General features: G+C 43.0%; 1 protein-coding gene across 1 annotated transcript in view; it reads right to left on the bottom strand.

Annotated features, from left to right (window-relative positions):
* Positions 1–14,524, bottom strand: part of dchs2 (dachsous cadherin-related 2) — a 28,890-nt gene extending 14,366 nt beyond the window's left edge. Inside the window, 11 exon segments of the mRNA XM_029432397.1 lie at positions 2,189–2,428; positions 2,932–3,775; positions 4,318–4,487; positions 4,570–4,669; positions 5,122–5,166; positions 5,168–5,310; positions 5,408–6,433; positions 7,786–8,022; positions 8,866–9,097; positions 9,284–9,475; positions 12,779–14,524. Coding sequence (XP_029288257.1) covers positions 2,189–2,428; positions 2,932–3,775; positions 4,318–4,487; positions 4,570–4,669; positions 5,122–5,166; positions 5,168–5,310; positions 5,408–6,433; positions 7,786–8,022; positions 8,866–9,097; positions 9,284–9,475; positions 12,779–14,524 — 4,975 coding nt within the window.
* Between the last annotated feature and the right edge of the window lie 1,280 nt (positions 14,525–15,804).

Genomic DNA, 15,804 nt, shown 5'->3' with positions numbered 1-15,804 from the left:
TCTCTACATTGCTGTATATTTAATATAGTGTTTTCATAAGACATGGAAAGCAGTCAATAATCACAAGTTCATCCATAAGTTTTTTCATGTCTAAAAGAAGATAATACTTTCTATAATGTTCAATTAAAACTGATGAATCTTAGAATTCGCAGGTTGAGTTTAGCTTATGTGGCTGCTTCCATTTTTAGATCTGATGCCATATTGAAAACAGAACCGTGGGGGTGAAGTAAATCACCCAATGGCACGAGTCACCTTTAAAAAGAAAAAAGAAAATGGGCAGGGGAGCAAAACCTTAATCTGAGCCCTTTGCTGCGCTACTCTGGCTTTGTTGCTTACATGGTTCTTCTATTGGCAGCCATGTTTTAACCAACAGATTTAAAGTTACACACAAACAGAGGTGGTGAAGCTTATTATTGTCTAGCAGCTGCTACTGAACAATATGTTCGTTTTACATCATTTACAGAAATGTTACAACTTTCCTGTTCATCTGTACTGGACGTTGAATGGATGAATGGATGAATGGATGAATGGAGATATAAGACAATGTGAGTGTTTGATGAGGAATAAACGGGATGGCAGGTCTTAAAGGTTTACTTGATCTCACTTTGAAGAGGAACTACTTTCTACTGAAGAAATCTCAAATCTGTTTTTTCTGGAGTAAAGTGAGAAAACATGTGTTTCTTTAGTCATGTATTTAAAACAACAGTCATGCTGTTGTATGTCAGGATAATAACTTTGGTTCTATAACTACATTGACTCTCATTTCATTAGAAACAGCGTTTTTAGCCGTCTGAAAAGTGTGTTGAGTGACCATTTATGGATGCCAAGAAGCTCCACAGAACAATTTAAAAGGTCTTTATGATATAAAGGTATGGGTTGTATTTTTTTTTAAATAGAATTTTAACCGAGAGGACAACGCAGCTATTCTTTAAAAAACATCCCTCAGAAAAGTGAAATCCAGTCCACGCAGAGCAACACGGAGGTTAACTGTCACACTCGTTGATATTGCACATCTCCTCTGAATGACTCCAACACATGGAAAATGGATACGGAGACCAACACAGGCACAAAACAATGGTCATCATTGGGGAGCGTTGGGGGAAAAAAAGCAGCACAAATGATAATCAAATCAGACTGGTGGGAGGGCGGGCTGCCAGACGAGGCGATTTGAGGAGACGGATGAAAACACGGCGCCTATTGGCACAGATGGCTTGTATTATGGAAATCATCATGAGAGAGGACCTTTCAAATCTCCCTGAGGAGCAGTGTGCTTGCTGTTCTTGGACAATTCTCACCCCCAAGAATTCAAAGTTCACATCGAAACCCCTCCAGCACAGATCCTCCTGCCACATGCCCTCCACCTCCAGTATTTAAAAGGACTCGTACTGTCAACATGACGAGATGAAGTGGGATCTAGGAGGCCCCGCGCACAACGTGTTAAAATAAACAGGGCTGATGTGTAGATTTGTGAATATGATTAGGGGTTAGATGAATGAGATTTGCTGGGATATACAGTGGACAGGAAAAAGATACAAATGGAAGAACACAAGGAGAAAGGGTGCAGGGGTTGGTTTCAATTAAACTGCTAATGGAGTGAAACAAAACAGACGATAACCTTGATTTACTGCAGCGCTGAAGTTTAACAAAAACATGGCGGAGTGAGCTGCTGCTGCTCAACTCTTTTGTCATGTGGTACTTTGCTTTAATGACAATACAAATAAACTGCTATACCATTTCTAAAACAGAGAAAATTCTTAATACATTTAGTATTACTGGTACATCAAGTATTTTAAATATTGCAACAGAGTAAAATATCAAAGAAAAGGAAAAGGGTTCATATAAATACACCGCTGTGTTAGAGCTAAGACGCTTCGTTTATGAGTTGTATTTTATTTTTACTGTCACCATTTGGTTTTATGCATGTTGAGTGTGTGGTTTGAGGCTGTTAGGCCTCAAGGACACGTGCTAGTGCTGCCATCTAGGCACTGTAGAGGCACAATGCCGTCTTCACGTCACAGAAGGACTATTTCAGGCTAAACATGAATTAATCAATAAGAAAAAATAATCACTAGTCACAGCTCTGGATTAAATATAAAGTGTGTTAAACAATTAACCAAAATCCTTTAACTCACTTTTATATTACAGCATCAACACATAATTAAACCAAAAACATGCTGATAGTTCTCACCTGAATCTTTGTCAGAGGCAGAGACCCTGATCACTGGTTCTCCAGGGTCTCTGTTCTCGGCCACACTGGCGTTGTAGATGCTCTGACTGAAGACAGGTATCTGGTCGTTCACATCCCCGACCTCCACTGTCAGAGTCTGGGTGGAGGAGAGCGAGGGCAGGCCGTGGTCGACTGCACGGACGGTCAGACGGTGGAAACGTAGTGTCTCATAGTCCAGAGGGGCCGAGAGAAACAAGAGGCCTGCGGAAGATGAAAGAAGAACTTTGAATGTGATGGTCTCTTATTCTTGCAAGCAGAAGTGAGAGTGATATGCAACATAACAAAACATCAACGCTGATTAATCAGGATGTATTTTAAGTAACTTTTAACATTGATTGTTGCTTTTTAGCTAAAAGTAATTAAAACAATAATTTAACTCAAAATTAAAGCCAAACCAATATTGGATTTTAGAAGCCAAACCAATATGAGTAGAGTGTGTTATTATATCAGCTAATATCATTTAGTTTTCATCATCACATGAAAAAAAACATTGTTCATGAGGATCTCAAAAAAACGTTTTTTAAATAAATAATTGTACCTACAATAAGTACTGCCTGGGACATTTCAACTTGTCAGTGCTTCCTGGTGGGCAAAATATGTAACGGAAACACTGTTTCTGTAACGCAATTTCTACATTTACACCATGCCTGGCCTATCTATCGATCATTTTTAATGCATTAAACCATTCCCTGTAATAACCCTACCTGTTTCCTCCTCCAGTGTGAAGAATCCTTTCTTATTTCCTCCAATGATGACGTAGGACACGACCCCGTTTTCACCCTGATCTCCATCTATGGCCACAAAATGATGCAGCAGACTCCTCACTTCTGCATCCTCCATCACCTGAACTGTGTCCGCTGATACAAACACCGGCCGGTTATCATTCACATCCAGCAGGAACACCTGAGCCGTCACTGACGTCTGTTTCCGCTCGTCCTTCCTCTTCGCCTGGTCGGTGGCTGTCACAGTGAAAGCATAGCTGGGGTTGGTCTCGCGGTCTAAAGGCGCTGTTACAGTCAGGCTCCCCGTGTGAGGGTTGATCTGAAAGGGGAAGCGTGATGAAGACCTGCTGAGTTGAGAGTCAAAGCTCAGGGAGTAGCGGAGGGCACTGTTCGGCAAGGTCCCATCAGCATCCCTGGCATGAAAAGCAAACGCCAGCGACCCGACCGCAGCGTCCTCCCACAGGCCGAACATCACCAGTTTGTCGAGGAACCAGGGCGTGTGGTCGTTTACATCCTCCACCATCACACTGACCAGCACAGACATGTTCACTCCGGGAGCGAGTCCTACATCTTCAGCTCGGATCATGAGCAAGTACTGCACGGCAGACTCGTAGTCCAGCGGCTGGTTGATGTATATGTCACCAGAGGAGCCGTCGATGCCGAAGTGAACGCTCCCATCGCCCTCGGAGATGGAATAATGGAATCTCCCTTTATATGAAACACCGGCAGAACCGATGACAGTCGCTGGCTCCGTGTTCTCTTTCACCGTAAAACACCTCATAATTTGGTGGTCAGAGCGGCCGTACAGAGCCTCTAGTCCATGAACCTGCAGGTGAAATACGTACACTGTGACATTGTCATTGCCAATCATTTACACATGTGCATTACTACTTACAGATCCCATTGTACCTACAAAGGCACAAAACATTTCGTCACAAGTATTTTACTTTATGATTAAAACAACTCATTTTTACACTTTGCAAAGTCATCCCGCGGGCCGGATTGGACACTTTGGTGGGCCGGTTTTGGCCCCCGGGCCGCATGTTTGACACCCCTGCTCTAAACGAAGAGATATAAAATCCTCTGTAAAAAATGTATAAATGTCTCCCCCTGGTGCCAAACTTAGGCAATTTAGAAACGTGTTCTTTACTTTCCTACGTCCGATTAGGCTGCTAATAATACAGAAGGCACAGTGGTTTGAAGTAAAGGTGTTTAAACTGAACACTATAGTGTGTTGATGGAAAAACAATGGAAGAACAATAATCCAAGAAACCCAACCTATACCCCAGTAATTTATGTGTAAATCCTATAATTATAATACAGATACAGAGTATATCTAGCAGTGATAGCATGGAGGCATGACTGTACCTGTACATGAATGACCGCAGTGTCCTCCAGCGGTGAGGCTCCGCTGTCCTTGGCTCGTACTCTCAGAGTGTAGTACGGTTCGGCGTTCTGGGTAAAAATCTCCGTGGTTCGGATGTCTCCGCTTTCACTGTCAACCTCAAAGTGTCCAAAACCCGCATCCTCTAAATCAGCTGAGAGAAAACACAACACGGTGATACTGAGGAACTCATCAATAATGCTGTAACAGGAAAAGTGCATACACACATATCTCACCTGTGGCCAATGAGAAGGTGACTGTTCCATTTTCTGCCGCATCTAAATCTTTGGCGAACATGTTTGTCACCAAGGATCCTGCTGGTAGACCGGCCCATATCTGCAATGAAGAGGAACATGTACAGATTGGATATATAAAGAACCACACTGCACACTTTAAAGATGCACATATATCTGAACAACAACAGAAAGGATCTCATCTGATGAAAACATTACTGTTAATGCTCCAGATGAGTCTTTGAGGTGCAAAACGAAACTGTGTAACGAAGCATCAAGTCACTCATCAAGATGCTATTTGACAGAAGAAGTAGTGACTGAACTGTGCTGATCCGGCGAGCAAATGTGATACAATTGCTGCTTTTCTGGGGAATAGGACAGTGGCGTGTGCTGACATGTTGAGATGCAGGTCATTGCCAATGTGCACATAAACATAGAACTATCCCTTGATAAACCCTTTTTATAGTGCTATAATCTATAAGGAAATCTTTCTTACCTCGTCTTCCAGGATCACACATGCTCTTGCAGGATAATATATACAGGTAAGATGTTTACCTGAACGTTAAGCTCCTTGCTGGCCGGCAGGTGTGTAAACTGTGGACGTGTTATCGTTGATGTCAGTGACCAGGATGTGAGCGCTGGCGGTGGCATTGAAACGAGGGTGGCCCTGATCTGTCACCATCACCTTCAGACGGTGCTGACTGTGCTGCTCCCGGTCCAACGCCACCCAGTTGATAATTTCACCTGGAAGGGTACATAGAAGGGACAAAGAGGTGAGGACGGCTGCACAGTTAAGCAAAAATGTATCAAAGGTGTGTTATTGATGTGAATCTTTTTTGACCTGTTTTAGCGTTGATGCGAAAGAACTTCCCGTCCGTGAGCAGGATGTAGGACAGCTGGGCGTTTTTCCCAGAATCCTTATCCACGGCTTTGACTGTTCCCACCAGGCCTTGAGGCGACGACCCCTCTGACACAGTGAAGTAGTAGACCTCGCTGCTGAACACCGGGGGATTGTCATTGATGTCCAGCACCAGCACGATCACTGTGGCTGTAGCTGTCATGTTCGCCAGCGAGGCCTCCCTGGCTGTGGCCAACACTCGAAAACGAAACATGGATTCTGTCTCATAGTCGAGATTAAGGGAGAGATACAGCCATCCGGTCTTTGGGTGAATCCGAAACGGAGCAGGAGGAAATCCGGCTTCTGCCTCCAAGGAGTAATGGAGGCCTGAGTTCGACAGGTGAGCTCCTCGGCTCCGGTGCGCCCTCACCTGGATGACCCTTGAATCTTTCCTGTAGCCCTCCCCGATCTCCACCTGGTAGACTAACGTCTCGAAGGCGAGGCTGTGTTCGGCAGCGGTGCGGTCCACATTGACTGTGAGGCTCAGGGTAGAGATCAGGGAAGGTTCTCCTTCATCTTTAGCCACGATTTCCAGACCGTACCTCTGCTGATGATCCGCCTGTAAACTCTGATTTAACGTAACTGTCCCGAGGTTGTGGTCGACAACAAACGTACCATTTCTGGTACTTTTCAGGTGATACCGTACCCTCCCGTTGGCACCACTGTCATCGTCGTGTGCATGAGCGATAAACAACACTGTCCCTGGGAGCGTGTTTTGAGACACTGTGATGGTGTCGCTGAGTTTGGGGAAAACAGGAGCGTTGTCATTAATGTCAGCGATAGTAATGTTGACCTGTGTGGTGCTGTAAACTGGAGAGGTGTCGGTGAAGGACTGAAGAACCAGCAGGGCGTACGGCTGCGACTCGTGGTCCAGATGTTTGATGTTACTGATCAGGCCGGACTTCGGGTGAACGGAGAACAAACCTTGAGGGTCTCCAGAGGAGATTCGGTAGGAGACTGATTCTGAGTCTGTGAAGAGAGTTTTTTTATTGGATCAACAAAACATTAAAGGGTTCTCCTAAATGTTAACACTTTAAATTCACTTATCTTTAGCCGTTGACAAAAGAAAACAAATGGGGTCAAAGAAAAAAAGAATAAACATTAATTTATCCAATATAGTAAAGGATCACCATAAGAACATGAACACACAGCACACACACATTGAGTAATTACAGCGCAGCTCAGAAGGTGTCATTAATCCCCTCCAAGTGTTTTTTGCACTTCGACAGTAACTAACATCCACCGAAACAAGCGGAGAGCTTAATGGCGCCCGACCCCTGTCAAACAGGCACACTTCTGTTGTTTCCACTTTAAGTTGAAGCGTTAATCTGTTCATTAATTAGACAACCTTAAATGACTGTCTAGTGGAGTGGAGTGGTTTAGCTGCTGAAGGGATTAAGTGGAGTGGAGGCGCCAAACAACAGGACTATAACTGGATAATCCAGGAAACTCTCCAAAGAGAGAGGAGACTGTGTTACTGTAGATGAAATATTATGCAGCACACAAGCTGCTGTATCTCCTTTACTCTGTTCCTATTTGTATTTATAATATGTAAAACATTACTCACACAATACATCAAATTAACTCTCACAAAACATATATTATATTATAATATACATATTTATAATAAAAGTAAATCCTGCACTAAAATCCTTTATTTGTAACAAGACTATCTTTGACCTTTAAGAATAATAATATGGAACAATATATCGTAGATTTGTCTTTGACCCTTCGTCATCCGTCATCTGTACATGAGGCTCAGGAGGATTAGAGATTAAACTTCCTCTTTACAGTCTCTTCATGTCTGGAAGGAGATTTGAACGATGACAATTGTCTTTGTCACAATAATCCGTCAGTTAACTTTATTTACTTATTTGTGTTTTAACTCTCACGATTCTGGTGTGTAAACTGAGCCGAAGATGAGCCGACGCTCTTCTTCATTCTAAAACATGTGCGGTTCACTTTGTGAAGCTGGCTGAGAGACTTCTGTGTAAGGTGACGTCATTCTTAGCTATAATTTGAGGTGGTTCATAGACCAATATTTAAGCTTAGGCAAAATTCAACTATAATGTTGCAAAGTAATTATAATCGAGGGTCTATAAAATGATTTTTACAGATGCATGCTGGTACTGGTGAAAGAGCATTAGATATTTAAGGATGTCAACATGGTCAGCAGGTGGAGCTGCAGCAGAGTCTGGGATCCATAAACCATAAAGTCATAGCTCCTTATAATCCAGATCTTGGCTGGGATTCATCGTGTTTTTAAGTTTTATTTACCACTAACTAGCTAATTCAGCTATTAATATGAGATAAGCACTCACCTGCTGGGTTTATGGCCTCCACTGTCCCCACAGCAGTCGCTGACGGTGCGTCCTCAGGCACTGTAAAGGTGTAGCGCGACCTCTGGAACACAGCTGGAGCCTGGGCGCTGCGCAGAACATTGATGGTGACCTCTGCAGGCCTGACTGAGGTCAAGCCCTCCCCATCCTGCGCTGTTATTGAGAGCTTCACACTGGCTGCACCCAGGTGGGTGAGAGTGGAGGTCAGGAGGAGCATTCCTACACGGAAATATGTTAAAGTTCAGGTCATACAATCAAAGTTTTGCTTCGTTTAACTTAATTAAGTTGTTATAAATAATAGAAAATAGAGAAATAGAGATAGAAATAGAGAAAATAATCATTAGATTGTATTAGTAAAGAAAGGGAGTGTTAAACTTTCTTTGTACAAAAATACAATTTAGACAACAAGACAAACGTTATTTAGTTAAGATCTATAAACAGTACATGAATTCCAATGTTATAAATAACATCCACATACATTTAAAACAATGACCAAGGGTGCAGCTTTCCAAATTCTTTAAATTAAACTTTGTTCACAGCCAGATTTGCAACATGCTGCATTGGTAATAACCCCATTACATTTGTCAACATTGAGTTTACTGTATTTATAGACTGAACTGCATGATGACAGATGGGTCAGGAACGTCACCTAAATGCAGCCATGCCTACGTTCTCAGAGAATACTACTGCTCACACTGTTTTTAGTTTGCACGTGCAGGTAGAACTACTTCAAATACACTTAAAAATGTCTTATTCCACTTATTTAATATTTTATTCAGTATTACATTGTGAGTGTACATTTTACGTGACACTCGGCCACATGGGGATATAAAGCTTTGGGCCTCGTGCATCGCTCCTGCTGAGCAGTGACACTGGCAATCATATCATGGAGACTTACACAAAGTAAGTAGTTGTTTATCCCTGAACACTGGGACTGCCCGTCACACACGTCACTAAGTGAGGGGATCTCTGTGACAAGTCCCTGAAACTTGGGATTTAAATACAGTTTGAAAACTCATTTAAAGTGTAACCAGCCATCTGTGTTTTCTTACGCCCGCCTACCTGTTTGTTTATCCAGTGCGAACAAACTGGACATGTCACCAGGAAGGATATCGTAGGTGACGTGCCCGAAGCTGCCAGAATCTCTGTCGGTGGCGATGACGTTGAGGATTTCTGTGCCGGGCTGTGTGTGGCTGCTGATGCTCATCGTGTACTCGTCAGGGTTAAACACTGGAGCGTTGTTGTTCAGGTCTTCCACCTCGATGTGCACATAGGTTTGTGCGCTCAGGCCTCCCTGACGTTTGGAAAGTGAGGAAAGAAGAGAATTTTGTAAGAGAAATGCTGCAGTTTATAAATCACAGAGTAAAATCGTCCGTGCAAATCTTGTTTCGATCCCAGTGCAAGGAGTAAATTAGAAAGGAAAGGGTAGGTTTCGACACAGTATGTCAAAGCTAATTATTACTAAATGAAGCCCACTCACTGGATCTTCAGCTTTGATCAGAATGTCGTGGACCGTATGCCCCGAGTCTCGATCAATATCCTGAGAGACGCACAGCTCTCCAGTCTGCGGGTGGATTTTGAAGAGAGGGTGTTTGTCCTGCATGTCAAAGCCGTCAGACAGAGAGTAGAGCAGCGTGCCAAACTCAGGGCTGTCTGCGTCTGTGGCGACAACCTTAAAAGAAGAAAAATACAGTTACATAGAAGCAACTAAAACACTGTCATTAACATCTGAGGTACAACAACGAAACAATCCTCTTGCATGTAATGATTGACTTAATAAAAAGCAGTGGAAAAAGACAATCTGCCCTCCGACATGGATTTGACATGTAGTGTATGATTGAAAACACTTAAATGTAAAATGATCTGTGATTCCTTATGACTCGTCCCCGTTGGAGGTGGCTGTTACTCGTCTTTGGAAAACTTAAGCCCTATTTAACAGTAATCCTTTGTTTGCCTCGACTAGAAGGCCGTTATTTACTGTAAACACTTTACCTGCGTATGTAAACAAAGTAACCTCCAACATGGACAATATTTCATGTCGAGTTTCATCTTCTAAGAATACTTTCTCACAGGAGTCTTTACGTATACATGCATACTGTGTATAGAAGTATTTATTTTACCTGCCCACAAACTTCATATACTCAACCACTCTCAAATTCTTCTATATTCCTTCATTCCCTATTATTATTACATTCTTCCTCCACACACACACACACACACACACACACACACACACACACACACACACACGATCTGCCATCCAACTTCTCAAACTCTCCTCAGTACAGCATATGTCATCACTGCGGTTTTAACCAACACAGTTTGCTGCAGTCTTTGTGTGTATTGTTGTATCGTGTTATGTTTCGTCTTTTTCACCTATGTTTATGTCACGTTTCACTCACTTTAAAATACAAGACCACCATGTTGTGTTTTTGTTGCAAGTTCTGCTTCTTACAGAGAACATAAGCAAGGAACCAGCTAATATTTTTAATTGATTTCGTTGTAGTTTATTTTTAAATAGTTAGATTCGACAAGATTCGACTGCACCTTGGCAAAAAAATAAAATAAAATAAAAAGTTCTTATATTAGTTTAGTTTATTTGTATCTAATAGTTGAATTTGTATTCTATTGTTTCTGTATGTTGCACTTTTATTTGGCTTCTTTTGGTATCTTTATCTCTATTTGTATTTATGTACTTGAGGCCTTTTCTGGTACACACGAACACTTAGCGTCGCCAACACATTCTTCCTTTATATGTAGAATACATTTTGTTCCCCCCCCCCCAAGTATACAGTTTGCAGTTGTTCAGCCCTTGTAGCTACACATCTGTTATAAACAGTAGTGCCACACTGTCGTCAGCATCACCGGTCAATGATTCTACCTATCTAACCGTGAATCATAATCCTCTTCTTGTTCTGCCAGTGAAGGTCAACATAATAAAAGCATAAAACAATCCAGACAATCAAAGGGTGAAGAGTATCACTGCAGAGGAACAACAGGCGGCCTAACTGCAGAGTGAAGACCCGCCTCAGATCCGGCAGAGATCCTTTCATGTCCCACTGCGCCGCTGACAAGAGACACATCTCACAGATAGAGCGCTCACTTTACAGCCCTAAAGATGATATCATCTGCGTTTATGAACTCTGATCAGAGGGACTTTTACAGACATGGGTCAAGGTCTGATTAGATGTGTAACACACCCAGCAAACTTTACATCTCTTTATGCCAAACGTTCTTCCAGCTCCTCCAAGTTCAAGATATAGCTCATTTGTTTTCCTGTTTTGTATTGCAAATGGACTATCTTTGCGTTTTGGATTGGCAACTTAAACAACTTCCCCCAGAGCTCAGGGACACAGATTTGTCATTATGTTTATAGAGTAAATGGTTAATCTGAAAATAAATCTAAATCTTAAATTGATTATGAAAGCAGGCAGACAGACCTAGTTGCTTTCACTTTCCACCGCTCACTTTCACCTCACTTCTTTGCCGTGTTGTCTTAGAAGAGTCTCGTATTTTAGTTCATCTGAATAAAGTAAAAGGGCCTAAGTGCATTTGCACAACACCACACACTTATTGCTCAGGCTTGTGATAGATCACCCTACGGTGAAAAGATTTCCTGATTTTCTTTGTTCTTATTTAATCTAATTAAATGCAAGATATAAATGGTGTTTACAGACAATGTGTTGGTAAATAAGGCTTCTTTTGTAATGGTTTCAGCTTGTGTGCCAGGCTGCAGGATTGTGGTACCAGGCATCACATCTGTCATATCACAAGTGACAGTGCTGAACTGGAAAGTGTGTGTGTGTGTGTGTGTGTGTGTGTGTGTGTGTGTGTGTGTGTGTGTGTGTGTGTGTGTGTGTGTGTGTGTGTGTGTGTGTGTGTGTGTGTGTTTAAGAGGAACACTGACGTCTTTATGCATACAGACTGAAGGCTACGTTTGTGTTACGAGACGTAAGAAAGAGACAGCAAGACGGAGCATAAGATGTTGAATTTCTCTGCTTTGCACACAAATCTCAATATCTAGTCGATATATAACTGAGAATTGTCAAGATCGATGTCTGGATTGTGTTGTTCTGAAGTGGTTCCAAAGATTTCTGCCATTTTACCCCTTAAAATAAAGCATAAGTCTACTTGTGTCGTTATCAATAACTGCATAATATGCAAGTGTTTAAAAAAACAAACATATTTTTAAAAGTATAACGAGAAAAAAACTAGATTAGAGATTAGAAACTTCTGTTTTGACGTGAACTTGCATAACGCCTCTTGAGAATCGAGTTCTTCATCTCATATGGCGTGTAGGCCTGAACAGGACGGAATGAAACTCGCCTTAGTCATCATTTAGTCTTGACAAATAAGTCAACTCTATTTTAAAGAACATTTATTCTTCTGTATGTAGAAAAACATTATTTTGGTAATCATCTCATTATATTGTGACCCTGGAGGTGTCGCGGCCCCCAGGGTGTGAATTTCTGTCATAGAGGGCGCCTTAACTTTAACTTAACATTGCACCATGAGGAAACTGCAACTATTACTTTCATTACCGATTAATCTGCTGATTATATTTTCAAATAATCGAGGACAATGTTTCTGGAAAGACACGTTGCCGCTGAACATTTAAAATATTATCTTTCAATGCTTTGACCACCAAAAAGATTATTCTGATGTCTTAAATCTGGCTGAGGGGCAGTGTGGTGTTAAAGACACTGACTCCAGTCTGACTGGGTGCCTTTGTGCCATTTCCTCTCTCCATCTTCATTTCCTGTCTGCTTTCTACATACAGTGTTATGTAATAAAGGAATATCAATGCCCCCCAAAACACCTTGTAAGGTGTACTGGTGTGAAGGCAAATATTTTATGGACAGATATCTCAAAAAGCTGGACAATAAAACAAAACTACTCCCTCAACATCCCCCTAAGAGTAAGTGAGAAGATGTCGTGTTTTGACACGCTTTAAGCTAAATACTCTCCAACATACTTGTAAAAAGCAGCTCCCAACGTCACTGTGCTCTGGTATGGACACGTTGTACAGCTGCTGCTGAAACACAGGCTCGTTGTCATTGACGTCCTCCACCAGCACGGTGACTGTAGCCGTGGATGACAGAGCCGGTTCCCCTCCATCAGACGCCACCACCAGGAACCAAACCTCCATCTGTGTCTCTCTGTCCAGAGCTGCAGCTGTTGTGACCAGGCCTGACTCCGGGTCAATGCTGAGCAGGCTGTCCTGGTTGGACTTCAGGATGGAGTATCTGACCTCTGAGTTGACGCCCTCATCTGCGTCTCGGGCCCGCATCTGGATGAGCGAACTCCCCTGAGGAGCGTCCTCTGAAACGCCGATGATGTACACATCCTTCTCAAAAACTGGGTGGCAATCATTGGTGTCAGATACCCTCAGGAGGAGGACCATCTCACTACTCAGAGGTGGGCTCCCAAAATCTGATGCTTGCACCTTTAACTCATACAGATCATTCTCTTCCCTGTCTAGCTCTGCATTGACACACAAAGCGTACAGATAATCGTCTGTCTGCTTCAGGGTGAACTTCCCATCATCCTCCTGAAGCGTGACGGTGACGCTCTCCTCCTTAAAGTCGGGGTCTGACACTGAAATCCGGGCCACATAGTCCCCGATCGCTGCTGCCTCTGAAACCACTGCGTCTCCTGTCTCGCTGAGAAACAGCACACTGATGCTGGGACTGTTATCGTTGATATTTAGCACATTCACACCCACAAAAGCGCTGCTGTATTCAGGTTGAGCCCCGTTATCCCTCGCGCTGATGATCAACTCATGAAAAGCCTGAGTCTCATAGTCGAGCGGCTTGTTGAGATACACCACCCCACTGGTTTCGTTGATGGAGAAAATCTCATTCGGGTCACTCTGCCGCCTGTTGATCTCATAAGTGATTCTGCCGTTGTCGCCCAGGTCGAGGTCAGTGGCGTGGACCTGACACACTGCAGACATCAGCGGAGCATTCTCTGGCAGCGAGGCGTGGTATTCAGTCTGGTTGAATATGGGCGGGTTGTCGTTCTCATCCAAGACGCGGATGTTCACCTGAAGAGTGCCCGTCCTGACTGGGATGCCGCCATCGAAGGCCTCAATGGCGAGGGAGTAGAAGTCCTGCGTTTCTCTGTCTAGTTTGCTGGTGAGGATGAGATTCAGGCTCGGGTGGTTCTCAGATCCACCGCGATACTCCAGGTAGAATAACTCCCCCATCTCACTCTCTGTGATCCTGTATCCCTGGGTACCAAACTCACCTTCATCCTCATCTTTAGCAACTACAAGTTGAAATTGACTCCCAGGGGGGCTCAGTTCTGATATTTCCAAGTCAACCTCCTCTGAGGGAAACACAGGTGAGTGGTCGTTCACATCTTTCACCTCTAGGTACACTTTGATCATCTCTCCTGTCAGGGTAGCTGCCACAAACTCATACTTATCTGTGTTCTCTCTGTCCAGGATCACGGCTGTGGAGATGATCCCCGTGTCTGCGTCTATTTCTAAGTCTCTGAACACATAAGAGTCTCTGCTCTCTGAGATGAAGAATCCAGTGCTTGGCCTCCTTAACCCCGCTCCCAGATCTCCAATGATGGTTTTAGCAGGCAAGCCCTCTTTAACAGACAGCGTCAGGTTGAATACCTGTCCGAGCGACTGCGCGCAAAGCAGCGACAGCACGAGCGTCCGAAGGAGCGAAGTTGCGGCTTTTTTGCGACCCATTGCTCCTTTCCACATGGCTTTGAACTCTTGGTTTGTGAGTCGAAGTTAGACTACATATTTCCCTGTCCAAGTCACACTCTTGAATCACATTTCAGAGCACCTCTCCAAAATAAAAGCACCGTGCATTTTTGCGCGCAGGAAAAAAGCCAGCAGTCGTTCTCCATCACAATATTCCAGCAGTTTATTGTGTGGTTTTAGAGACTAGATATCCACACATCTAGTAGTGTAAATCCCCCTGGACTTCTTCACACTGAGAAGCCACAGAGCACACACTGTGCGCATGAACACACCTCCTGCCAGGCGGCACGTCCCACGCAGATCGGCTCCATCTGTGGCCCCGATTGCTTAAGATTTAATTAGGCCGAGAGATTAGTGCCGCGTGCTGAAAGGTGGCATAGTAGCCAATGTTTTACCTGTTGAAGAACAAGGGGTGCAAAGTAGGAGATACAACTCGTGCCGAGTGAACTGTTGTGAGAAAGTTGAGATAATACAATATGTGATGCAGCTCGTCTGATTCTGGTGAAGTGGTTAGAATAAATCTAATAAATAAGACGTTTGACGAGGTTCAGTCCGTGTGGTATTAGGACGTCTCCCTCGACTGGTAAAAACGAGAACTGCACTGTAGAAGCTTTAATTGTAACCCTCCCACCAACAGACAAAACAAAAAAGCAACATTTGAGTTCGAACAAGTTTATTTGGCCAGAAATGTGCTCAAATATGTATCAATAAAGCTTTGAGCGTCTAAAATGCTGCTCAGACACAATTTAAAGTCTCTGGATGTCGGTCACCCTTTGTAAGCCTGTGAAACTTTGTTGATGTGTAGAAATTATTTGTATCGTTAAAAATAAATAAAATGTGCACAACAATTCTGAGAAAAGTCTGCACAATGTGCGTGACACTGAAGTTTTAAACGCACACAGACATTTGAGGTTATGAGTTGTGCCTCGTCATCATTTCACACTCATGATATTATTGACCCTTCACTGAAGCCATAGCCATGTGCCAAGTTCCAAATGTGTTTTACTATTCATTTCATTCATACATGTAACATTTAAAATCAATATAAATGAAAACAATTAATGTTGCTTTCTAAATATATTTTCAAAGTAAAATAATCGACTGAATTAAAAATAAATAAAACAATAACCGTGGAAAAGCTTTAGTGCCGTGTCAACAGCTTTCCAAAGCAATGCAACATATCCTGGAGAAATTATGTTGAAAGAACAACAATTACACCTGGCACAGCTCTTTCAGCACCTTGATTATCACGGTGCAGCCCTCATTGGTCCTGCAGG

This window comes from Cottoperca gobio, chromosome 1 (genome assembly GCF_900634415.1).
Source record: "Cottoperca gobio chromosome 1, fCotGob3.1, whole genome shotgun sequence".
Taxonomy (NCBI): domain Eukaryota; kingdom Metazoa; phylum Chordata; class Actinopteri; order Perciformes; family Bovichtidae; genus Cottoperca; species Cottoperca gobio.
Note: the sequence above shows the minus strand (reverse complement) of the source record. Positions and strands in the feature narration are given on the sequence as shown.